The 27,581-nt window shown below is 38.7% G+C and overlaps 1 protein-coding gene across 5 annotated transcripts in view; it reads right to left on the bottom strand.

Annotated features, from left to right (window-relative positions):
• LOC110457405 (cyclin-dependent kinase-like 5) overlaps positions 1–27,581 on the bottom strand; it is a 79,058-nt gene that overhangs the window by 10,051 nt on the left and 41,426 nt on the right. For 2 of the 5 annotated variants that reach the window (XM_021508663.1, XM_021508661.1), the window contains 11 exons: positions 24,949–25,008; positions 22,933–23,023; positions 22,239–22,428; positions 21,802–21,882; positions 20,854–21,026; positions 17,523–18,489; positions 15,100–15,231; positions 14,859–14,955; positions 9,953–10,003; positions 5,429–5,452; positions 283–469 (listed from right to left, as the gene is read on the bottom strand). In XM_021508663.1, coding sequence (XP_021364338.1) covers positions 283–469; positions 5,429–5,452; positions 9,953–10,003; positions 14,859–14,955; positions 15,100–15,231; positions 17,523–18,489; positions 20,854–21,026; positions 21,802–21,882; positions 22,239–22,428; positions 22,933–23,023; positions 24,949–25,008 — 2,053 coding nt within the window. The remainder of the gene's footprint in view (positions 1–282; positions 470–5,428; positions 5,453–9,952; positions 10,004–14,858; positions 14,956–15,099; positions 15,232–17,522; positions 18,490–20,853; positions 21,027–21,801; positions 21,883–22,238; positions 22,429–22,932; positions 23,024–24,948; positions 25,009–27,581) is intronic. The other 3 variants (XM_021508664.1, XM_021508662.1, XM_021508665.1) reach the window with 3 other exon arrangements.

Below are 27,581 nucleotides of genomic sequence, written 5' to 3' on the forward strand. Positions count from 1 at the left end.
TGAGTTTGTATATCCCTTGACATAAACAATATTGAGTTTGTATATCCCTCGACATACACAATACAGAGTTTGTATATCCCTCAACATACACATTACTGAGTTTGTATATCCCTCAACATACACAATACTGAGTTTGTATATCCCTCAACATACACAATACTGAGTTTGTATATCCCTCAACATACACAATACTGAGTTTGTATATCCCTTGACATACACAATACTGAGTTTGTATATCCCTCAACATATACAATACTGAGTTGAGAAGCTGCCAGTACTCACCAGTTATCCTGCTGAGAATATCCTGCCCCGCCCCCCGGGCCGCCCCGCTGGTGGGAGGAATACCCTGGGGACTGAATGACATCGGCGTTGTTCTGGTAGGTCTGCATAGAGATATATTTACTGTGAGTACGCGTCTGTACTGCCGGGGCATGGGTATAGGAACTCGGCTCCCGATGGAAGTTCAAGTCTGCAAAACATTGACAAGTCACAAAGTCAGAAAAAAATGTTTGATTTATCACCACAGAATACAGCAAAGTACAGTACACCCAGTAGTAACGACAACAACTTGGAATAAAGTCAACATACAGTGCTGAGTATCTATTCCATCCTACATATTTACATTAGATACATTGAATTGTATATAAACATATGTAAAAAGACAATGATTTTTTCTGTCAAAAGAAAGTGAAATAAATCTTTCAAAGAAATGACACATCAGGCTTCGATAATTCATTGTACTTTATCCTCACACAAAGCTTTACAAGGAGAGGTCAGAAGTGATCAAAGTATCAGGTACAGAGATAGTACACAGGTACAGATATAGTACACAGGTACAGAGATAGTACACAGGTACAGAGATAGTACACAGGTACAGATATACAGGTAGTACACAGGTAGTACACAGGTACAGAGATAATACACAGGTACAGAGATAGTACACAGGTACAGAGATAGTACACAGGTACAGAAAGTACACAGGTACAGATATACAGGTAGTACACAGGTACAGATATACAGGTAGTACACAGATACAGATATACAGGTAGTACACAGGTACAGAGATAGTACACAGGTACAGAGATAGTACACATGTACAGAAAGTACACAGGTACAGATATACAGGTACAGATATACAGTTTTGTGCTGTAACTGTGAATTGACACATATTGTAAATACACAACACCAATATCTCCAGCAGACATGCAGGCACACATGTGAATATATTAGCCAAGTGGCTTAGAACCAGTAGTTGGCACCTGATAAAGCAGCTCCTTAGACGTCCTGATATTGTTGTGATTGTATGAATTTATACCTATGTATTGTAAAGCAATTTAGAGATTTAGGGATGAAAACCTGCTTATGGAAAAAAGGTCGAACATCATAGTAAAGTCCATCCTCGATAGTCGAGGGGTTGTACTCATTTTCGCTCTCTGCACCCCTGAATTTGTCATGACAAAATTGAAGGCTCAGTGTGCGCCACCTTGTGGATGAGACAAGAAGACTAGTTTTATCCTTTGATGTAAACCAAAAGAATCTCGCAGCCGAGAAGCGGTAAAATTGATTGGCTTTGAAGTCGGATGTTGCTCCTTTATATTCTTCAAAGGACAGGAATAAGCTTTTTATCGTTCATTTTTTTTTTACCTGAGACCAATCAAATAGCTAGCCGTGTGTCTTCAATTTTGCTATGACATATTCCAGGGGTGCAGTGAGTGAAAGTGAGCGTACTCCTGGAGTATCAAGGATCATAGTCAAGTCAAAAAGGCTGAAAATGTTTATCTCTGATTATTTTAGCTAAATAGGATACTTCATGAAATTTTATTCATTTAAACAATAATTAAGCAATTTACATCCCATACATGAATATCTACCAACTCATCATCTGTATATGTCAACCCATTAAAGACCTATAAATATAGTGTATAGAAATCAATTAATGGGTGAGTACGTTTGAACAAACTATAAGCTAGGTTCATAGTATATTAAGGAACAATTAGACTTCATGTTGTGATATATGATTCAGAATTCAGGATACCATCACATACCTAACAATATAAACAAACAAACATGAAACAGAAAAACAGGTTCTACTCTAATTGCAATATGATACAAAGCCAGCAGCAATTACTGGGACCTGGGCAGTGGGCCCTAGCTGTAGTCAGTCAGAACAGGGAATGGAGACACTTAGCAAGCCCAAGCATTTAAGCATGATACATTGGAACGAATAAGTGGTCACTATCGGTAACATGGCACCTAATCTAGATGTTCTGTCATCTTATACTACAAGTAACATAACACCTGACACTACAGGTAACATAACACCTGACACTACAGGTAACATAACACCTGACACTAAAGGTAACATCATACCTGACACTAAAAGTAACATCACACCTAAGACTACAGGTAACATCACACCTGACACTACAGGTAACATCACACCTAACACTACAGGTAACATCCCACCTGACACTACAGGTAACATCACACATAACACTACAGGTAACATCACACCTGATACTAAAAGTAACATCACCCCTAACACTACAGGTAACATTACCCCTGACACTACAGGTAACATAACACCTGACACTACAGTTAACATAACACCTGACACTAAAGGTAAAATCACACCTGACACTACAGGTAACATAAAACCTGACACTAAAGGTAACATCACACCTGACACTACGGGTAACATAACACCTGACACTAAAGGTAACATCACACCTGACACTAAAAGTAACATCACACCTAACACTACAGGTAACATTACACCTGACACTACAGGTAACATAACACCTGACACTACAGGTAACATCACACCTGACACTAAAAGTAACATCACACCTAACACTACAGGTAACATCACCCCTGACACTACAGGTAACATTACACCTGACACTACAGGTAACATCACACCTAACACTAAAGGTAACATAACATCTGACACTACATGTAACATAACACCTGACACTACATGTAACATCACACCTAACACTACAAGTAACATAACACGTGACACTACAGGTAACATCAAACCTGACACTAAAGGTAACATCACACCTGACACTAAAGGTAACATAACATCTGACACTAAAGGTAACATAACACCTGACACTAAAGGTAACATAACACCTGACACTAAAGGTAACATAACACCCGACACTAAAGGTAACATTACACCTGACAATAAAGGTAACATTACACCTGACACTAAAGGTAACATAACACCTGACACTAAAGGTAACATCACACCTGACACTACAGGAAACATCACACCTGACACTACAGGTAACATCACCCCTGACACTAAAGGTAACATCACCCCTGACACTAAAGGTAACATCACCCCTGACACTAAAGGTAACATAACACCCGACACTAAAGGTAACATTACACCTGAAAATAAAGGTAACATTACACCTGACACTAAAGGTAACATTACACTTGACACTACAGGCAACATCACACCTAACACTACAGGTAACATCACACCTGCCACTACAGGTAACATCACACCTGACACTACAGGAAACATCACACCTGACACTACAGGAAACATCACACCTGACACTACAGGAAACATCACACCTGACACTACAGGTAACATTACACCTGACACTACAGGTAACATCACACCTAACACTACAGGTAACATAACACCTGACACTAACATCACACCTGACACTACAGGTAACATAACACCTGACTCTAAAGGTAACATTACACCTGACACTAAAGGTAACATGACACCTGACACTACAGGTAACATCACACCTGACACTAAAGGTAACATCACACCTGACACTACAGGTAACATTACACCTGACACTACAGGAAACATAACACCTGACTCTAAAGGTAACATTACCCCTGACACTAAAGGTAACATTACCCCTGACACTAAAGGTAACATTACACCTGATACTACAGGTAACATCACACCTAACACTACAGGTAACATACCACCTGACACTAACATCACACCTGACACTACAAGTAACATAACACCTGACTCTAAAGGTAACATCACACCTGACACTAAAGGTAACATCACACCTAACACTACAGATAACATCACACCTAACACTACAGGTAACATCACACCTGACACTACAGGTAACATTACACCTGACACTACAGGTAACATAACACCTGACACTAAAGGTAACATTACACCTGACACAACACTACAGGTAACATCACACCTGACACTATAGGTAACATCACACCTGACACTACAGATAACATCACACCTGACACTACAGGTAACATCACACCTGACACTACAGGTAACATCACACCTGACACGACACTACAGGTAACATAACATCTGACACTACAGGTAACATCACACCTGACACTATAGGTAACATCACACCTGACACTACAGATAACATCCCACCTGACACTACAGGTAACATCACACCTGACACTACAGGTGACATCACACCTGACACTATAGGTAACATCACAGTTGAAGCTACATGTAATAACACATATTTGACACTACAGAAACAAAAGAAATTCTACGTGATATATAGGGTATATAATTATGTTTATTCATGGACAGGACCAGTGAAGTATGGTATTTTGATCCCCATGGAAAGGGGCTACTAGGGTCAAAAATTACTATTAGGAAGGAAAGAACTTCTTCCCAACCCCCCCCCCCCCCCCCCCCCCCCTACTATGTATTATAAGAATTATGATTATGTGTGTACCAGTATTAACAAAAGGTAACTGGCACAACAGCTCTCTAGGAGAATGAACGAGGTGAGAGGAGAATGTCCATCATAACAAGACAACCCATGACAAAGTAATACATTGGTCATTTCACCATGTTTCAAAATACCATGCTACACAGGCATACTCTGGGAAATCCTTCATATTGAAAGGGGTAGAGCCAGCATGTATACTAACATTCAGAGGATTAAACATTTCTCTAGTGCATAAGATGTTAACACATTTAAGAAAGGTTGAGTTAAAACAATAACCTGGATGGGTAACATTTTTCAATTACAATTTTAATTAAATTTGAAAGTTTGTTCTTCAAACATTTCACACCAATCACTCCCAGTAATAGAGAACCTTCAGAAGGTTTTGTTTATGAATGATATCATTGAAGCCTACCCCAAAACTTACAAATGATCACAAAAACAATATCAATTACATAAACAAGCTACCACCTAAATTTTAAATTAAAAGCATCCCTGGATAAAGGAATACATCTGGAGTATATCAGCCAGTAACATTAAGTTCTATTCTGACCTACAAATGCATCCCTTTCAGTGAAAACACTTTTTGGTATAGGTAGATTGCCCAAGCAATGCAATACCTTTATGTAAGTGAGTATAAAGGATTTTCCCAAGTGTCCTTGATTATGATAAATGAGGTCTACAGCAGAGGAAGCAATGGTGATAATTACCAACAACACTCAGCATCACTGAGCCTGAAATGCAATCACAAGACATGAGGACACAGAAATAAGACAAAGAACCTCACTCTTCTGTGAGTTCTACATATCAAGGTACGGTACAGGTAATGTAATCACAATAGTGACATGATGACACAGACAGGGAACCCCTCACAATTCCCCCGGCTCTCCAGATCAAGGTACGGTACAGGAAATGTAGTCACAATACTGCCATGATGACACAGACAGGGAACCCCTCACAATTCCCCCGGCTCTACAGCTCAAGGTACGGTACAGGTAATCTAATCACAATACTGACATGATGATACAGACAGGGAACCCCTCACAGTTCCCCGGGCTCTACAAAACAAGGTACGGTACAGGTAATGTATTCACAATACTGACATGATGACGCAGACAGGGAAGCCCGCACAATTCCCCCGGCTCTACAGATCAAGGAACGGTACAGGTAATGTAGTCATAATACTGACATGATGACACAGAGAGGGAAACCCTCACAATTCCCCAGGCTCTACAGATCTAGGTACGGTACAGGTAATGTAGTCTCAATACTGACATGATGACACAGAGAGGGAAACCCTCACAATTCCCCCGGCTCTCCAGATCAAGGTACGGTACAGGAAATGTAATCACAATACTGACATGATGACGCAGACAGGGAAGCCCGCACAATTCCCCCGGCTCTACAGCTCAAGGTACGGTACAGTCAATGTAATCACTATACTGACATGATGATACGGACAGGGAAACCCTCACAATTCCCCCGGCTCTACAGATCAAGGTACGGAACAGGTAATGTAATCACAATACTGACACGATGACACAGACAGGGAAACCCGCACAGTTCCCCGGGCTCTACAGATCAAGTTACAGTACAGGTAATGTAATCGCTATACTGACATGATGACACAGACAGATCAAGGTACGGTACAGGAAATGTAATCACAATACTGACATGTTGACACAGACAGGGAAACCCTCCCCATTCCCCCGGCTCTACAGATCAAGGTACGGTGCAGGTAATGTAGTCACAATACTGAACAACACTCAGCATCACTGAGCCTGAAAGGCAATCACAAGACATGAGGACACAGAAATAAGACAAAGAACCTCACGCTTCTGTGAGTTCTACATATCCAGGTACGGTACAGGTAATGTAATTACTATACTGACATGATGACACAGAGAGGGAAACCCTCACAATTCCCCGGTCTCTACAGATCAAGGTACGGTGCAGGTAATGTAGTCACAATACTGACATGATGAAACAGACAGGGAAACCCTCACAGTTCCCCGGGCTCCACAAATCAAGGTACGGTACAGGTATTGAAGTCACAATACTGACATGATGAAACAGACAGGGAAACCCTCACAGTTCCCCGGGCGCTACAAATCAAGGTACGGTACACGTAATATAATCACAATACTGACATGATGATACAGACAGGGAAACCCTCACAATCCCCCGGGGTCTACAAATCGAGGTACGGTACAGGTAATGTAATTACGATACTGACATGGTGACACAGACAGGGAAACCCTCACAGTTCCCCGGGCTCTACAAATCAAGGTACGGTACAGGTAATGTAATTACAATACTGACATGATGACACAGACAGGGAAACCCTCACAATTCCCCGGGCTCTACAGATCAAGGTACAGTACAGGTAATGTAATCGCTATTCTGACATGATGACACAGACAGGGAAACCCTCACAGTTCCCCGGGCTCTAAAGATCAAGGTACGGTACAGGTAATGTAGTCACAATACTGACATGATGACACAGACAGGGAACCCCTCACAATTCCCCGGGCTCTACAGATCAAGGTACGGTACAGGGAATGTAATCACAATACTGACATGATGACACATACAGGGAAACCCTCACAATTCCCCGGGCTCTACAGATCAAGGTACAGTACAGGTAATGTAATCGCTATACTGACATGATGACACAGACAGGGAAACCCTCACAATTCCCCGGGCTCTACAGATCAAGTTACAGTACAGGTAATGTAATCGCTATACTGACATGATGACACAGACAGGGAAACCCTCACAGTTCCCCGGGCTCTAAAGATCAAGGTACGGTACAGGTAATGTAGTCACTATACTGACATGATGACACAGACCAGGAAACCCTCACAATTCCCCGGGCTCTACAGATCAAGTTACAGTACAGGTAATGTAGTCACAATACTGACATGATGACACAGACAGGGAAACCCTCACAATTCCCCGGGCTCTACAGATCAAGGTACAGTACAGGTAATATAATCGCTATACTGACATGATGACACAGACAGGGAAACCCTCACAGTTCCCCGGGTTCTACAAATAAAGGTACGGTACAGGTAATGTAGTCACAATACTGACATGATGACACAGACAGGGAAACCCTCACAATTCCCCGGGCTCTACAAATCAAGGTACGGTACAGGTAATGTAATCACAATACTGACATGATGACACAGACCGAGAAACCCTCACAATTCCCCGGGCTCTACAAATCAAGGTACGGCACAGGTAATGTAATCACAATAGTGACATGATGACACAGACAGGGAAACCCTCACAATTCCCCGGGCACTGACAAAATGATTATTATATATAAATATAAATATAGCTGTTTTCACAGGATACAAACATGTCATTTCAGATTGGCATAAAACATAAGTAAAATACTGCGGAACATCATTAACGAACAGTTTGTCTGATCACAGGAATTACCGGGATCTGAATGGGTTGAGTAGGTAACAGGTTAAACTTTTCATATTTCATATCATATCAAATTTATATCAGTACAGTATAATGGTCATACACACATTCAAATTGTACTGGTAATGTAAAATGAATTCATTAATGCATACATTTAAGATATAACACAACAACCAACCAATCAATGTACATACAAGTATGAACGTTGACAAAAATGGAAAACCTGTAAGGACTATTCCAGATATGAATAAAGGAGTTGAAGGGGAAGTGGGTGGTTTGGTGGGAGGGGACACGGGGAAGTGGGTGGTTTGGTGGGAGGGTGTACGGGGAAGTGGGTGGTTTGGTGGGAGGGGCCACGGGGAAGTGGGTGTTTTTGTGGGAGGGGACACGGGGAAATGGGTGGTTTGGTGGGAGGGGCCACGGGGAAGTGGGTGTTTTTGTGGGAGGGGACACGGGGAAGTGGGTGGTTTGGTGGGAGGGGACACTTGTAATTGATATGACATTTGTAAAGTAGTTTCCAAGGAAAACAAATAATTGTGAGTTGGTGGGGTAAGTGCCCCCTCTTCCAACCCCCACCTCGTCCCGCTAACAAATATTTATTTCTGGAATAGTACAGACCTTGCCCCTTACAAGGTAAAGCGTTTTAATTGTTTGCCTAAAAGCTGTGCTGAGAACAGTACAGACCTTGCCCCTTACAAGGTAAAGCGTTTTAATTGCGTGCCTAAAAGCTGTGCTGAGGACCCAATTCTAGTGCTGACCTATCATAAAGCCACAGGCCGACTAGACACACCATGTGGAAGTATATCTACCATAAATCGCTTCATTTGTGTACTTCCAAGGACTTTTCTGTGATTTTTAATTTGTAACAAAGAAATGATACAGAACTTTGAAGGAGTCTGAACAAATATTTGTGGGATCTTTAATGTTCAGATCAGGTCTAACTCTCCAAGTTAGTAATTAAAAAAGAAGTGATTTCCAATAAATAACTTCCAGTCCAGGAACGATGTTCTATCTGCTGTTACAGGAGTAACAGAAGTTTCTGCAGTTTTGGAGATGTTTTTGTCATATCTTTTAAGTTTTCAGCATTAAAATGAGGGTCATACAGTCAATTTGTTGATTAATTGCAGGTCATTTCAGTATGTAAATTTTTCAATGGCATCAAAATCGGAACTATCAGTAATGTTTTCTTCTCCTTACCCTCATTCAGATAACCTGTAGTCATTGTGTTTAACTCCCACACTCACTTTGATATCTAGTTCTGGTGGTTCTACTGAATGCTACCAAAGCTAACACTGCAGTAACAGACGTAGATATCTGACAGTAGGAACAGACGGTATATGAAGCACAGCACATTTATCAGAACTTCCCAAGAGTGCTGACAAAAAGATGTTTATGTCACTAGACAGAAAGCAAAGTAGGAGGGGGCCATTTACATGTTTAATAGTGTTTATTTATCAATATGATTATTAATATACATCAGTGAGTGTTTGTGTCACTGGGAATTATAATACAATATATATGTTTACGTTGTCTATCAGGATAACACAGGACAACCTGAGAGCTCGAGGCTGCTGGAAGCAGGGCAGGAAACAACAACACATAGTGCAAAGAGTCACAGTGCCATCAAACAAAGCATTGCAAACTATCCAGGACAGATTTTAAAAACCGTTATCAATGGAAGCACGCTGACAGACAGCAAGAAACACTGAGTGTGCAAAGGTCTCCACACACACACCAACAACTACAAACAACCAAACAGTGTAGTTCAAAGGTCGCAAAGGGGCGTGTCAATATACCTGGGGTTGGGCTGTAGCTACCTGCACGCTCTCGTGCAGTCATGCTTCCGTCTGTTAATATAATACAACATTTATTTCACACAGATACAGTACACTTACAAATTACATTTATGAAGTACACTTACAATTATTAGTACATTTACAAAGTACACTCACTTGGTACAGTAACAAGATACAGTAACATGCATTTTAAACATATCACACTGGTACAGTACACTAATATGGCACAGTTACATGCAAGTCAGCTGACTTTTACCTTATTTACCCATTATCTCATAGGACTTCTGACTACACATTACCTAGTATGGCCACTAGAGATCACAGCTGTAACTTATGACAGGTATCTATGCTATGATGGATTAGCAGATTGGGGTAGGGGTGAGACATGGGGTAGGGGTGAGACATGGGGTAGAATTGTAGGGTTTGGAGTAGATCCAATTCCACATGATCAATGTGTAAAAATAATGTGAAGTAAGACAGAGGAAGGAGGTGGGGAGGGAAAAGTAGGTGTGTCTTCTGTTTGTCCACCATTACATGTATAACCCTCAAAACTAACAGCTGATATCTATGGCTAACACATATTACATCGTTTGTTAAGATTGTTATGAAATATCATGTGGTACACTGCTATTCATATCATTTTTCAAAAGTATTTATTTTGAAGTAGGAATGTTCAATAATTACCAGCTAAACAACAACACTAGGATTAGGGATGATGAAATAAAAACAGGATGTCTGATTACCTCCCTTACTTAGAACGAACATGTTCTAACTTTTACCAAATCATTATGGATTAGCTTTATTTGATATAGTCACTTGCATGATTTGAGTTTCAATAAAATAAGTATTACAGTTATTACACAATGATTTACTGGGAGGCAAACATACAGCACTTTGGAATATATGAAAAATAAACTACCATCACCTAGATTGTTTAAAAGAAGGTTTAAAAACAATAGGAGGTTCAAAAATTCTATGGAAATGTTACAAACTAAAAGTACACAGGCAAAAACTGCAAACTGGGGCTCACATTTAGGAACAAATGAAATATAATTTATAGAAATTATCCAGTCTTTTATACAAATGAAAACAAAGGAAACACGGGCTCATATATAGATTCACCTGACAACGCCCAAAGTACGTACCGAAGTGTAATCTTTCAACTTTTAACCTTAACAAATTACCAAAAAAAATAGCAAACTGAACTTGATGATACGAGAGGTAAATTTAATCCAAATTTGTTGAGGGGTTCACAAGATATCTCTAAGATAACAAGCTTTTTATTTAAAAAGTTGGTCAAGTTGACCAGCTTTGACCTATTAGCCCTGACCAATGACCACCAAATCCAAACCATGTGTAGAAGTAAATTTAAACCTACAAAACTTTGTTGTAAATATAAACCAACAATACTGTGTTGTAAATATAAACCAACAATACTGTGTTGTAAATAAAAACCTACAATACTGTGTTTTAAATATAAACCAACGATACTGTGTTGTAAATAGAAACCTACAATACTGCGTCGTAAATATAAACATACAATACTGTGTTGAAAATATAAACCTACAATACTGAGCTGTAATTATAAACCACCAATACTGTGTTGTACATATAAACCTACAATACTATGTTGTAAATATAAATCAATAATACTGTGTTGTAAATAAAAACCTACAAAACTGTGTTGTAAATAAAAACCTACAAAACTGTGTTGTAAAAATAAACCTACAATACTGTGTCGTAAATATAAACATACAATACTGTGTTGAAAATATAAACCTACAAAACTGTGTTGTAAATAAAAACCTACAAAACTGTGTTGTAAAAATAAACCTACAAAACTGTGTTGTAAATAAAAACCTACAATACTGCGTCGTAAATATAAACCTATAATACTGTGTTGTAAATAAAAACCTACAAAACTGTGTTGTAAAAATAAACCTACAAAACTGTGTTGTAAATAAAAACCTACAAAACTGTGTTGTAAATACAACCCAACAATACTGTGTTTTAAATATAAACCAACGATACTGTGTTGTAAATAAAAACCTACAAAACTGTGTTGTAAATAGAAACCTACAATACTGTGTTGGAAATATAAACCTACAAAACTACGTTGTAAATATAAACTAACAATACTGTGTTGTATATATAAACCAACAATTCTGTGTTTTAAATATAAACCTACAAAACTGTGTTGTAAAAATAAACCTACAAAACTGTGTTGTAAAAATAAACCTACAAAACTGTGTTGTAAATAAAAACCTACAAAACTGTGTTGTAAATAAAAACCTACAATACTGTGTTCTAAATATAAACCTACAATACTGTGTTGTAAATATAAACATGTTGTGGGTGTCATGAGATATCTTGTACAAAATGTTTTCAAATCACAAGTTATTCATGAAGCTGACCTCTGACCTTGACAGATGACCATCTAAGATCAAATCAGGTATAGAACACAACATTATCATACCATAGTAAAGATAAACTGACTTTGAATGATTTGGGGGCTCAAGAGATGATATCTGCTACACAAGTTTATTGCAATGGTTACACCAACAGAAGCAAGGATGAACCGATAAAGCCATTACAACATACCAAACAAGGAGGGTTTAATAATAGAACTTAATCATAAAATAACTGTTCAGGTAAGCAAAACGCACATCTATATTAATAGCAGGGATATTGCTATCTCCAGAAAAAGAAAAAAAATGTAAATAAGGGACCAAAAATATTACTGTGTTCATTATCGCTTTGCCCTTCCTCATAATCTTCAGCATGCAAGTATCTTAAACTAGGAAAGACAATATTGGGCTGAGGTTTCCGCGTGGAGTGAGCGGTCCTGGATGGCCGCGGACTGGCAGTAGACAGAATGCTTATCAAAGTCTTCTCGTCTTCTGTGTGGTAAGGCATATACCATTAGGTTTGGATGGAAAGATAGCTCATGCTAAATACCTAATTATCAAAACTGACATTGTTCAGTTCTGCAATACGTGGTTTTGAGTATTTATGATTGGATTTTACAGACTAACATACTGAGAAAAACTTACCAACATTACTTCTTACAGACTAACATACTGAGAAAAACTTACCAACATTACTTCTTACAGACTAACATACTGAGAAAACTTACCAACATTTCTTGTTCTACTGTCTTTTTTTTTAAATTGTTTTTTTAAATCAGACTTTACTGAACAATAAAGAAATGCACAAAGTTCCCCCCTGCAGTACACCTTAGTTGTAAGGAAATAATGGATTATTTGGTCATGTATTACATCAAGAATGTTCTCGATCCCTTCTCAACAATCTACCCTAAAATCAGCCAAGCGTGACGATGTCATTGTGTGACTTAGTGAGCTTCTTTAGTCCAAATCACGTGGCGTGGTCAAGCCAAGCCGGAGTTTTTCAAACAAATAATCTCAACGGATACTCTAAGTTCAGCCACATTATTTTCCACGTTGGCATTTTGATTTTGCCATTGACTGAGATGCCACGCTTGACGCAAATTCAGAGGGGTAGAGCAATTGCAATTTTGATGGATGGCCATAACCAAACTGCTGTCGCACGGTAGTTTGGTGTTGGCCCGTGTAAAATTAACCGTCTCTATACACGTTTCCGTGCTACTGGGTTAGTTTCCAATCGTCCCAGGAGCGGTCTTCTGCGTGTAACGTCCGCACGACAAGACAGGGCGATTTGATTGTCACAATTGCGCAGACATGGCCCAAATCGGTTTGGGATGCGTTGATGGTGGCGTGTGATGTTCACCGATGAGTCTAGATTCTGTCTGTATCGCTCAGACTGAAGAAAAAGGGTATATCGCAGACTGGATGAGCGTTTCGCCGACGCATGCTTGGTTGAACGCGATAGATTGGGTGGGACTTCTGTAATGGTTTGGGGAGGCATCTCCCATGGAGTAAAATCCCCCTTAGTGGTCCTGGATCAAAACCTCAATGCCGTTCTATACAGAGACCACATCCTCCAACCACATGTCCTTCCACTTCTCAGATGTCATAACCTAATTTTCCAGCAAGACAATGCTCGACCACATGTTGCCAGAGTCTGTCGTGATTTTCTCACGGCAAACAACGTTCAGCCTCTGGAATGGCCCCCATATAGCCCCGACCTGTCTCTCATTGAGCATCTGTCGGATGAGCTGGACAGGCGTATTAGGAAACGTCCAAACCCCCCAACTAACCGCGCCCAGTTGATCGCAGCATTAACACAAGAATGGAACAACATTCCCTTAAGGCGAATAAATGTTCTCATGAATTCAATGCATAGGAGAATCCTTGCATGGATTCGTGCAAAAGGTGCCCACACCAGGTACTGAAGTGTCATTTTGTTTTTCGCGGGTATCCCACTTTGAGAAACTACTGATGACAAGAGTGACGTCACACAGACTTTTCTTCTACAGGATTGTAAAGAGTAGACTTGTCCCTTCATATTGATATAAAATTTTGTACAAATTTCCCAAAATATCATAGGCTATTGATTGCATAATTTAATTGTGCGTTTCTTTTTTGTTCAGTATAGATGCAGATTGATAGAGAATTTTACATTTCACAATAGATTCAGACCAACCTAAGATATCGGATTATTACTACTTTAAAGTATAATTTATTTTTCAATTGAAGGATACAAAAGGTCAGAAATCACGAAATCTTTTGTCAGCTAGCTATATATATATAGCTTTACCATGCTCTCTTAAATAACATTTGTCTTTGTATACATTTGTACAATCAAAACACAAATATTAACAAACATGCAAAAACTTTACAACCATTTACAAAAAGATAATGGAATCATATGATTGACTTAAGTTTTAAAATTAATACAACTGAACTTGGTTTATTTTTTGTGCTGAGCATGAACTGTAGCGTAAACACCTCCTACACCAACTCACCGTAATATTGATTGCGGTTTCGTTTGTTGACAGCCTTGTTTGTTCCATTGTAGTTGACAAAGCTGCTCTCCCTATACTTGGAATCGGCTGTCTGGAGCTAGAAAGGCAGACATCACAGGAAATAAGTATATTGAGGAAATCATTTTTTACCTTGACAAAGCGTCTAGTGAGTGGGACTACAGACTATCAACTCCAAATAGATGACTTCAGCAGTCGAGTCAGAGTAAATTGTGCTACTTACTTTGGCGTCGGAGAGTTTGTCTGTGATTGTCTGTATAAAAGATCCTTGATGGATCTTGTCCTGGCTCTTTTTGCGGCCAAGCGTACTCGACTTGATCCTTTTTAGCTCCTCCTGCATAGCTTTATCCAGGAACTACAACCATTATACACAATACTGTTTCATACAGGAACTACAACCATTATACACAATATAAACTCATACAGGAACTACAACCATTATACACAATACTGTTTCATACAGGAACTACAACCATTGTACACAATATAAACTCATACAGGAACTACAACCATTGTACACAATACTGATTCATACAGGAACTACAACCATTGTACACAATATAAACTCATACAGGAACTACAACCATTGTACACAATATAAACTCATACAGGAACTACAACCATTGTACACAATACTGATTCATACAGGAACCTTTGTACACAATATAAACTCATACAGGATCTAAAACCATTGTACACAATACTGATTCATACAGGAACTACAACCATTGTACACAATACTGATTCATACAGGAACTACAACCATTGTACACAATATAAACTCATACAGGAACTACAACCATTGTACACAATATAAACTCATACAGGAACTACAACCATTGTACACAATACTGATTCATACAGGAACCTTTGTACACAATATAAACTCATACAGGATCTAAAACCATTGTACACAATACTGATTCATACAGGAACTACAACCATTGTACACAATACTGATTCATACAGGAACTACAACCATTGTACACAATATAAACTCATACAGGAACTACAACCATTGTACACAATATAAACTCATACAGGAACTACAACCATTGTACACAATACTGATTCATACAGGAACTACAACCATTGTACACAATATAAACTCATACAGGAACTACAACCATTGTACACAATATAAACTCATACAGGAACTACAACCATTGTACACAATACTGATTCATACAGGAACCTTTGTACACAATATAAACTCATACAGGATCTAAAACCATTGTACACAATACTGATTCATACAGGAACTACAACCATTGTACACAATACTGATTCATACAGGAACTACAACCATTGTACACAATATAAACTCATACAGGAACTACAACCATTGTACACAATATAAACTCATACAGGAACTACAACCATTGTACACAATACTGATTCATACAGGAACCTTTGTACACAATATAAACTCATACAGGATCTAAAACCATTGTACACAATACTGATTCATACAGGAACTACAACCATTGTACACAATACTGATTCATACAGGAACTACAACCATTGTACACAATATAAACTCATACAGGAACTACAACCATTGTACACAATATAAACTCATACAGGAACTACAACCATTGTACACAATACTGATTCATACAGGAACCTTTGTACACAATATAAACTCATACAGGATCTAAAACCATTGTACACAATACTGATTCATACAGGAACTACAACCATTGTACACAATACTGATTCATACAGGAACTACAACCATTGTACACAATATAAACTCATACAGGAACTACAACCATTGTACACAATATAAACTCATACAGGAACTACAACCATTGTACACAATACTGATTCATACAGGAACCTTTGTACACAATATAAACTCATACAGGATCTAAAACCATTGTACACAATACTGATTCATACAGGAACTACAACCATTGTACACAATACTGATTCATACAGGAACTACAACCATTGTACACAATATAAACTCATACAGGAACTACAACCATTGTACACAATATAAACTCATACAGGAACTACAACCATTGTACACAATACTGATTCATACAGGAACCTTTGTACACAATATAAACTCATACAGGATCTAAAACCATTGTACACAATACTGATTCATACAGGAACTACAACCATTGTACACAATACTGATTCATACAGGAACTACAACCATTGTACACAATATAAACTCATACAGGAACTACAACCATTGTACACAATATAAACTCATACAGGAACTACAACCATTGTACACAATACTGATTCATACAGGAACCTTTGTACACAATATAAACTCATACAGGATCTAAAACCATTGTACACAATACTAACTCATACAGGAACTACAACCATTGTACACAATATAAATTCATACAGGAACTACAACCATTATACACAATATAAACTCATACAGGAACTATGACCATTGTACACAATACTGATTCATACAGGAACTACAACCATTGTTTACAATACTGATTCATACAGGAACTACAACCATTGTACACAATATAAACTCATACAGGAACTACAACCATTGTACACAATATAAATTCATACAGGAACTACAACCATTGTACACAATATAAATTCATACAGGAACTACAACAATTATACAATTTTTTTCCAATGTATTAAATAACTGACCTTTTTTCTCTCCACCTGGGGACTCCCAAATTGGCTTTTGGAATTTTCAGATGACTCTTGACTATGGGCATGATGTGGCGCCTGTAAGTTGACAGTGTAAGTGGATGATTTATACTGAGGATTGCTTCCCTTTGTTTCGCGAGGTGTGGCAGTCGGAGAATCTGACAGACTCTCCTTAGAGTATGATTGTTTTACAACCTTCCCCTCGCCTGATAAGTCTGGCACAACTTTAGCATTGTCTTTACGCTTGAGGTATTTTGATTCACTATGTAATCCGGGCGAGTCTAGATCTTCTGTGCGCGGTGATGTGCTGTCAATGTTAGATGAGCTGGTTTGACTATGGGCAGTGGTTAATGTAGATTCACTTTGTAACCCACTCTCCAACACATTTGCGTTGCGGAAATCAGCAAACGTGCTGTGATGTCGGCTATCTTGACTAGTTCTCGACACTGACCTATTGTTCGTGTCCACAGTTCGTTCACTTGTAGTACTATTATGCCTCGCCCCCCTTACCATGCTTTCCTCCTGACCAGGGGATTTATCTGTCGTCATCCTTATCTTATATCCATTATCGAGCACCAAAGTTTTCTCCCGGTCAAACTGACCAACACTATCCTGACCTTTAGCATCCCCTCTATCTAATGCAGGTTTTGGAGTCCGTGAGCGAGAGTCATATTTCTCAGTACGAGTCGCCTCCCTTTGCACTGGCTGTGGCGCTGGCTGTTTATTTGTCTCTTGCTGACTGGCCAGTTTGTCCGCGTTACTTTTAGACAAGTTTTTAGCCTGTTTGAGGTATTTACTAGTGACGGGCATCTGTATATAATTGTCCTCACTAGTGTCCATCTTTTCCTCCTGAGTTCCCATGGCAACCATCACTCGCTGGACTTGTGGCATGCCCTGGGATGGCTTAGCTTCCTCTGACACCCCCGTACCAGGTCGACTCTTGTGGAGGTTCTTTAAATTCTCACTACAAATATCAATAATGTAATAATTGCATCCAATCAGACATTTCTATTTTTTTTATACTTCCAAAACAAACAGAAAAAGAAAATCATGCTTATGAAAAAAACCTTCTAAAATTAAGCCAATTAGCGTGCAGAGATGACAACTGTTTTAAGTGTTTACACAGAGGATATAAGTGCCCTTGGAGGAATAGTATTTATAATACAGGCCCTTTTGTATGTTTCTTTAGAGCTTCAGTCACTCTTATATCAGCTGTTAGTCGACAGCAGCATACATTGTAGAGTTGTAGTCAAACTCGAAGTGATCTTCACATTAAACACAAGTATAACATGGGAGTCCCATGATGATACTACCAAGACATTCACCATGTGCAACTGTTGGTGAATTGTTTCAGTACTTACCAGTCTATGTTACTGTTAGCAGTTCTATCATTTCTATGTTACTGTTAGGAGTTCTATCATTTCTATGTTACTGTTAGGAGTTCTATCATTTACCTGTCTATGTTACTGTGGGACTTCTATCACCTACCTGTCTATGTTACTGTGGGACTTCTATCACCCACCTGTCTATGTTACTGTGGGACTTCTATCACCCACCTGTCTATGTTACTGTGGGACTTCTATCACCTCCCTGTCTATGTTACTGTGGGACTTCTATCACTTACCTGTCTATGTTACTGTTGGACTTCTATCACCTACCTGTTTATGTTACTGTGGGACTTCTATCACCTACCTGTCTATGTTACTGTGGGACTTCTATCACCTACCTGTCTATGTTACTGTGGGACTTCTATCATTTACCTGTCTATGTAACTGTGGGACTTCTATCATTTACCTCTCTATGTTACTGTGGGACTTCTATCACCTACCTATCTATGTTACTGTGGGACTTCTATCACCTACCTGTCTATGTTACTGTGGGACTTCTATCATTTACCTGTCTATATTATTGTGGGACTTCTATCATTTACCTGTCTATGTAACTGTGGGACTTCTTTCATTTACCTCTCTATGTTACTGTGGGAGTTCTATCACTTACCTGCCTATGTTACTGTGGGACTTCTATCACATACCTGTCTATGTTACTGTGGGACTTCCATCACCTACCTGTCTATGTTACTGTGGGACGTCTATCACTTACCTGTCTATGTTACTGTTGGACTTCTTTCACTTACCTGTCTATGTTACTGTGGGACGTCTATCACTTACCTGTCTATGTTACTGTGGGACTTCTATCATTTACCTGTCTATATTATTGTGGGACTTCTATCATTTACCTGTCTATATTACTGTGGGACTTCTATCATTTACCTGTCTATATTACTGTGGGACTTCTATCATTTACCTGTCTATATTATTGTGGGACTTCTATCATTTACCTGTCTATATTATTGTGGGACTTCTATCATTTACCTGTCTATATTATTGTGGGACTTCTATCATTTACCTGTCTATATTATTGTGGGACTTCTATCATTTACCTGTCTATATTACTGTGGGACTTCTATCATTTACCTGTCTATATTACTGTGGGACTTCTATCATTTACCTGTCTATATTATTGTGGGACTTCTATCATTTACCTGTCTATATTACTGTGGGACTTCTATCATTTACCTGCCTATGTAACTGTGGGACTTCTATCATTTCCCTCTCTATGTTACTGTGGGACTTCTATCGCCTACCTGTCTTCGTTACTGTGGGACTTCTATCACTTACCTGTCTATCTATGTAACTGTGGGACTTCTATCATTTACCCCTCTATGTTACTGTGGGACTTCTATCCCCTGCCTATCTATGTTACTGTGGGACTTCTATCACCTCCCTGTCTATGTTACTGTGGGACTTCTAACATTTACCTGTCTATGGTACTGTGGGACTTCTATCATTTACCTCTATATGTTACTGTGGGACTTCTATCACCTCCCTGTCTTCGTTCCTGTGGGAATTCTATCACTTACCTGTCTATGTTACTGTGGGACGTCTATCACTTACCTGTCTATGTTACTGTTGGACTTCTTTCACTTACCTGTCTATGTTACTGTGGGACTTCCATCACCTACCTGTCTATGTTACTGTGGGACGTCTATCACTTACCTGTCTATGTTACTGTGGGACTTCCATCACCTACCTGTCTATGTTACTGTGGGAGTTCTATCACCTACCTGTCTATGTTACTGTTGGACTTCTATCACCTACCTGTCTATGTTACTGTGGGACGTCTATCACTTACCTGTCTATGTTACTGTTGGACTTCTATCACTTTCCTGTCTATGTTACTGTGGGACTTCTATCATTTACCTCTATATGTTACTGTGGGACTTCTATCACCTTCCTGTCTTCGTTACTGTGGGACTTCTATCACCTACCTGTCTATGTTACTGTCAGGGAACTCTTTCTTGCGTTTCTTGCTGCTGCCAGTGCGAGCGTATTTGATGGGGATGTTGTGTGTACGGTTGAGTAGCTGCTCTGTCTGGAAGGCCTGGTGGTTTATACATTCTTCTATGAGGAACCGGTCGGTCGGATCAAGCTGTAGCGTGTTCTGTCGAGCACAGAGAGTTCAGTAGTCAGATTATAGGGTGACCAGTGTAGACATGGTTATTTCTGGATATAAAATTTCTGATTTATTATTTTTTTTTATATTTTTTTGTCTCAACAGCTAAGGTCATATGATTGACAACATCAGTTTTTTTTATATTTTTTTGTCTCAACAGCTAAGGTCATATGATTGACAACATCAGAAGTTATATGACAACAGCTAGGTCATATGATGTCAATTGATCTCATATGATGACAGCTGAAGAAATATGTCATATGATGACAGCTGAAGTAATATGTCATATGATGACAGCTTAAGTTATATGACAACAGCTAGGTCATATAATGACAACTGGTTTCATTTGAAGCCATGAATACTACTGAGGTCATCAGATGATGGACACAACTTTGAAAAGGACAAAAGAATGAAATTAGCAATGTGAATGGAGTGGGGGTTGTGTAGATTGGGGAACACATATCTTATCTTTGTGTTGATACATTACATCGATATTGTCAGACCAACATCAAAAATAGTTAGCATGGTTATCTGAGTAAAACATCACAGATCATACAAGGGGATAGAAACCGATTCAGGGACAAATGACATTTACTCTCAAACTGAAGGCCTTCCTGTTTCTGTGGTTTTATACCTGTGATGGGCTGGAACAGGTCTAAACTTTACTTTTCACCAAAGGATTTAGCAATTTTGACCGCAGGTGACAATATTATATATTATGAAGACACCACCTTCCCGGTAAATATATGATAATGTATGTTACCTCCATGAAGTCTAGGTAGACGCTACTGAGAACTCCCTGGTACCGTTTCTGTAGCATCTGAGGTTTAGTCACTGATGGGAACTGTAAATACAAGAGTTTTCATTTTCAAAGTTTGAAAATTTTGATTCTTTATCACTTTGTCAAAACAAATGTTTTGGTAACTTTTTTTTCCCGCAAATCAAATATATCATACCACAGTACAGCTTACAGACTCATGTAATTTTATGACTTAATTACTAATAAACATGATTCAGTTGTAAAACATATACATATATATTTTTTAGTTTCGATATATTTTATTGCCAATTAGCAAAGGAATGAACAAAAGTTATAAAACTGATTTTCTTGTATTAAGCACTTTCCTGAAATTCGGTTGAAATGACCTTTTGATTTATGAGCATTAGACAAGTACGGTATAAATTGATGTGTTTACTTACCTTTAGGCCTGAGAAGCGAGGGTTGTGGAAGAACATGTTCATCTGCTCCGAGGGTAACTGTCCCATGACCTTCTGTATGACATAGAGTTGGTCAATCTCACTCTCGCCGGGGAACAGAGGCTGACCATCACATAATTCTCCCATTATACAGCCTATTGACCAGATGTCCACCGATTTACCGTATGCCGACCTAGAAATCACAAACTACATTAATATCTGTCATATTCCAAGACTGTGAACAATATCACTTCTGAAACGATTTATTGTAAATTGTATATTAAAAATCATTGTGAGCAAAGAGCATTTGTAATGCTTTTGTAAATACTGTGGGAATAATCCTGTGTCTAAATATAGTCATGTGAGCCTCGCTGTGGAGATTGTCTAAGTAGTGACATCACATATTATATGTCATGTGGGGAAAAAATGAACATTTCCAGATACGGTTGCATGTGCCACAAAGATAACTTTGAACATTAATACTTATTTTTATATATTAATGTTCCAATAATACAGACTGTTAAGTGTTACTTTATAAAATTAACTTTTCAAAAGTTACCTTTTTCTATATATATCTTACACACACATTTAACAGTGAACACTGCACTTTTTATGGATAACAAGGATACTTTGTCTGGTAATTACCCGGGGCAGTTATATAACCATCAACTGGACTGGGATAAGGAGCCATGCTTACCCGAGGAGGAGTTCCGGGGACCTGTACCACCTTGTGGCCACATAGTCTGTGTATACCCCAACCAGACCTCCTGTAATACTTCTGGCGAAACCTTGAACACAAATGAGATTTGATTAAGAAGCTAAACTCACATTTTAGAACATCTCACAGATATGGTGAACCAGTATTATATATTATTGATATTCTTTCTTAATCCTTTTTATTCCCATTTAGTTTAAATTGTGAATAAAAAAGATTTGATTAAATTAAGATTACTTATAACAATACTACATCCACCATGTGGAATTCCAGTTCCAAATATGAAAAGTAGAAATGAAGAGTTAAATATAAATGTTATGGTCTGTTACAGCTTATATAGAATAACACAGAACTGAAGTGTCATGGTATTTATTATAGACAATGTGAGCAAGAAGCCCTCAGCCTAAACCTTAATCAATTATCCTTTATTCTGACCATCAATCAAGTAGTCTACAGCCTAAACCTTGATCAAGTAGCCTTAGTATGACCCTCAATCATGTCGCAGCCTACAGCCTAAACCTTAATCAAGTAGCCTTAGTCTGACCCTCAATCACGTCGCAGCCTACAGCCTAAACCTTGATGAAGTAGCCTTAGTGTGACCCTCAATCATGTAGCCTACAGCCTAAACCTTAATCAAGTAGCATTAGTCTGACCCTCAATCACATAGCCTACAGCTTAACCTAAATCAAGTAGCCTTAGTCTGACCATCAATCACATAGCCTACAGCCTATACCTAAATCAAGTAGCCTTAGTCTAGCCATCAATCATGTAGCCTACAGCCTAAACCTTATTCAAGTAGCCTTAGTCTAACCATCAATCATGTAGCCTACAGCCTAAACCTTAATCAAGTAGCCATAGTCTGACCCTCAATCACATAGCCTACAGCCTAAACCTAAATCAAGTTGCCTTAGTCTGACCATCAATCACATAGCCTACAGCCTAAACCTAAATCAAGTAGCCTTAGTCTAACCATCAATCATGTAGCCTACAGCCTAAACCTTATTCAAGTAGCCTTAGTCTAACCATCAATCACATAGCCTACAGCCTTAACCTAAATCAAGAAGCCTTAGTCTGACCCTCAATCACATAGCCTACAGCTTAACCTAAATCAAGTAGCCTTAGTCTGACCATCAATCACATAGCCTACAGCCTAAACCTTATTCAAGTAGCCTTAGTCTAACCATCAATCACGTAGCCTACAGCCTAAACCTAAATCAAGTAGCCTTAGTCTGACCCTCAATCACATAGCCTACAGCCTATACCTAAATCAAGTAGCCTTAGTCTGACCATCAATCACATAGCCTACAGCCTATACCTAAATCAAGTAGCCTTAGTCTAGCCATCAATCATGTAGCCTACAGTTGTAACCTTAATCAAGAAGCCTTAGTCTGACCCTCAATCACATAGCCTACAGCTTAACCTAAATCAAGTAGCCTTAGTCTGACCATCAATCACATAGCCTACAGCCTAAACCTTATTCAAGTAGCCTTAGTCTAACCATCAATCACGTAGCCTACAGCCTAAACCTAAATCAAGAAGCCTTAGTCTGACCCTCAATCACATAGCCTACAGCTTAACCTAAATCAAGTAGCCTTAGTCTGACCATCAATCACATAGCCTACAGCCTAAACCTTATTCAAGTAGCCTTAGTCTAACCATCAATCACGTAGCCTACAGCCTAAACCTAAATCAAGTAGCCTTAGTCTGACCCTCAATCACATAGCCTACAGCCTATACCTTAATCAAGTAACTTTCAACCTACCACAATCAATTTTAATTAACCTTTATTCTGACCCTAGCTCAATTGAGTGGCCTACAGCCTAAAGCACATGAAAGTATATACAGCTTTTAGTCTTAACCTAATTAAAACAACCTGAGTTCAGTCTCAATCTCAATCAAGTCAATAAGCCTTCAGCATGAATCTCAATCAAGTAGCCCTAGCTTGAACTTCAACAATCATCCTTATGATCTCCATACTAAACATCCCATAATACTTACCAAAGTCACACAACTTAAGGGTATCTTGTTTACTGATCAGCAGGTTTTCAGGTTTGATGTCTGATGAGAGATAAAAAGAAAAGAATAATAGAGAATTGATACACGTTAATGTTTTATATACATGAGCATGAGCAGTTTCTGACCAGTACACAGGCTAAAACCCTCTCACACTCAGTTACTAGTAACATTGGTCTGGTACCCTCTCACACTCAGTTACTAGTAACATTCTTCTGGTACCCTCTCACACTCAATTACTAGTAACATTATTCTGGTACCCTCTCACACTCAGTTACTAGTTACATTCTTCTGGTACCCTCTCACAATCAGTTACTAGTAACATTCTTCTGGTACCCTCTCACCCTCAGTTACTAGTAACATTCTTCTGGTACCCTATCACACTCAGTTACTATTAACATTCTTCTGGTACCCTCTCACACTCAATTACTTGTAACATTCTTCTGGTACCCTCTCACACTCATTTACTAGTAACATTCTTCTGGTACCCTATCCCAATCCGTTACTAGTAACATTCTTCTGGTACCCCCCCACACTCAGTTACTAGTAACATTCTTCTGGTACCCTATCCCAATCCGTTACTAGTAACATTCTTCTGGTACCCTATCACAATCAATTACTAGTAACATTCTTCTGGTACCCTATCACAATCAATTACTAGTAACATTCTTCTGGTACCCTATCCCAATCCGTTACTAGTAACATTCTTCTGGTACCCTCACACACTCAATTACTAGTAACATTCTTCTGGTACCCTCACACACTCAATTACTAGTAACATTCTTCTGGTACCCTATCCCAATCCGTTACTAGTAACATTCTTCTGGTACCCTATCACACTCAGTTACTATTAACATTCTTCTGGTACCCTCTCACACTCATTTACTAGTAACATTCTTCTGGTACCCTATCCCAATCCGTTACTAGTAACATTCTTCTGGTACCCTTTCACAATCAGTTACTAGCAACATTCTTCTGGTACCCTCTCACACTCATTTACTAGTAACATTCTTCTGGTACCCTCTCACACTCAGTTACTAGTTACATTATTCTGGTACTATCTCACACTCAATTACTATTAACATTCTTCTGGTACACTCTCACACTCAGTTACTAGTAACATTCTTCTGGTACCCTATCACACTCAGTTACTAGTAACATTCTTCTGGTACCCTCTCACACTCAGTTACTAGTAACATTCTTCTGGTACTTTTTACCAGGTAGTCAACACTTACCCACAACTACCAATAATGCTATGACAACCCTTATCTGGCCAAAATAGCAAGATGTCAGCAAGATAATTCTAGATACTGCAATAGCACTACTTCCTGCTGGAGTATTTTTTCTTTATTATTACAGAGAATCTCTTTGTTACTTTCTTGCAAACACAGAGTGCCTTTTTGTAAAAGAAAATATGCTGTTAAAATAAACTCATTACAGGAAAAAGAAGATTTTCCAAAATGAACATAAAATGCAACATTCAATGAAAATAGGGCTTTATAACCCATGTTGATCAGTATCATAGTTATTTACACAAACACAGTATATACACACAGACTGGAAGGATTTCAACCCCACCATTTTATGAGTATTGTGCTGTATAAACACACAATAGGTCTATTTATTGCCTGATTTTACTGTTTTTAATCAAGACATATCAACTTTTACCCTTATACATTTAAATAACATTTAATTGACCTCAATAAACTTGGGAGTGTATCCCATAGTTGGCATCACTGTTGATAAACACTGCAGCACCACCTAGTGGTGTGGTGTAACATTCCTCGGCCAACGCCTACCCCAGTTTGTGCCTTACGACTGCGAGCTGGGAAATCTCAATCTCGGAGGCTTGTGTACGTATCATAGGGATTCATTACAGATCAATACAGAAAATAACAGTCTCCCCACACTGAATAAATAATGACCTTCTTTATGCCTAATTTTCCATACCATATCCATAATTAACTAACTCCTACATGAGAGCGCTCCAATGATGCCCTAGCGAAATCCATGCCCTGAATGGAGTTCAGTGGTGATAAGATTTCCAGAGAGGAACAAAAGCTTACGTACTGGACAGGTCCTTTTATCATTATGTTGATGATGTGTGTATTTGACAGCAGAAAGACAATAGTTGTTTGAGATTATATTGTGCAGGCCGACATTAGCACAATATTTAAGTACATTCCAATGAATATATCCATAAATAGGTAATAACGTCTGTTGTACAATGTACACAACAAACAGGCTAGGTAGTATCTCAGATAATCCTGGTACAGAATCGACCCTGGTGTCTTCGAGTACGATAGGTCTTCTTCTGCTGGACCTATGAAGTAAGGCCTATATAGAGACCGTTAACCATAGAAATGTAACATATACCTCCTAACGTTAACAACAACTCATCTTTATCATATCTAGGGTAAATGCCATGGAACCTGTGATTTCATTTGAGCAACAAACTGTGTGTATGCTTGGTAACATACATTTCTCTAACCTCTGTGTATGACTCCCCCACCCCACTCCCTTATTCACCTCTGTGTAAGACTCCATACCCACCCCAACCCCAATCCTGACACATCTCTGACCATTACTATCCCCGTTTTACTTTCCAGCATGACACC

The sequence above is a fragment of the Mizuhopecten yessoensis genome, unplaced genomic scaffold (genome assembly GCF_002113885.1).
Source record: "Mizuhopecten yessoensis strain PY_sf001 unplaced genomic scaffold, ASM211388v2 scaffold9133, whole genome shotgun sequence".
Lineage (NCBI taxonomy): Eukaryota > Metazoa > Mollusca > Bivalvia > Pectinida > Pectinidae > Mizuhopecten > Mizuhopecten yessoensis.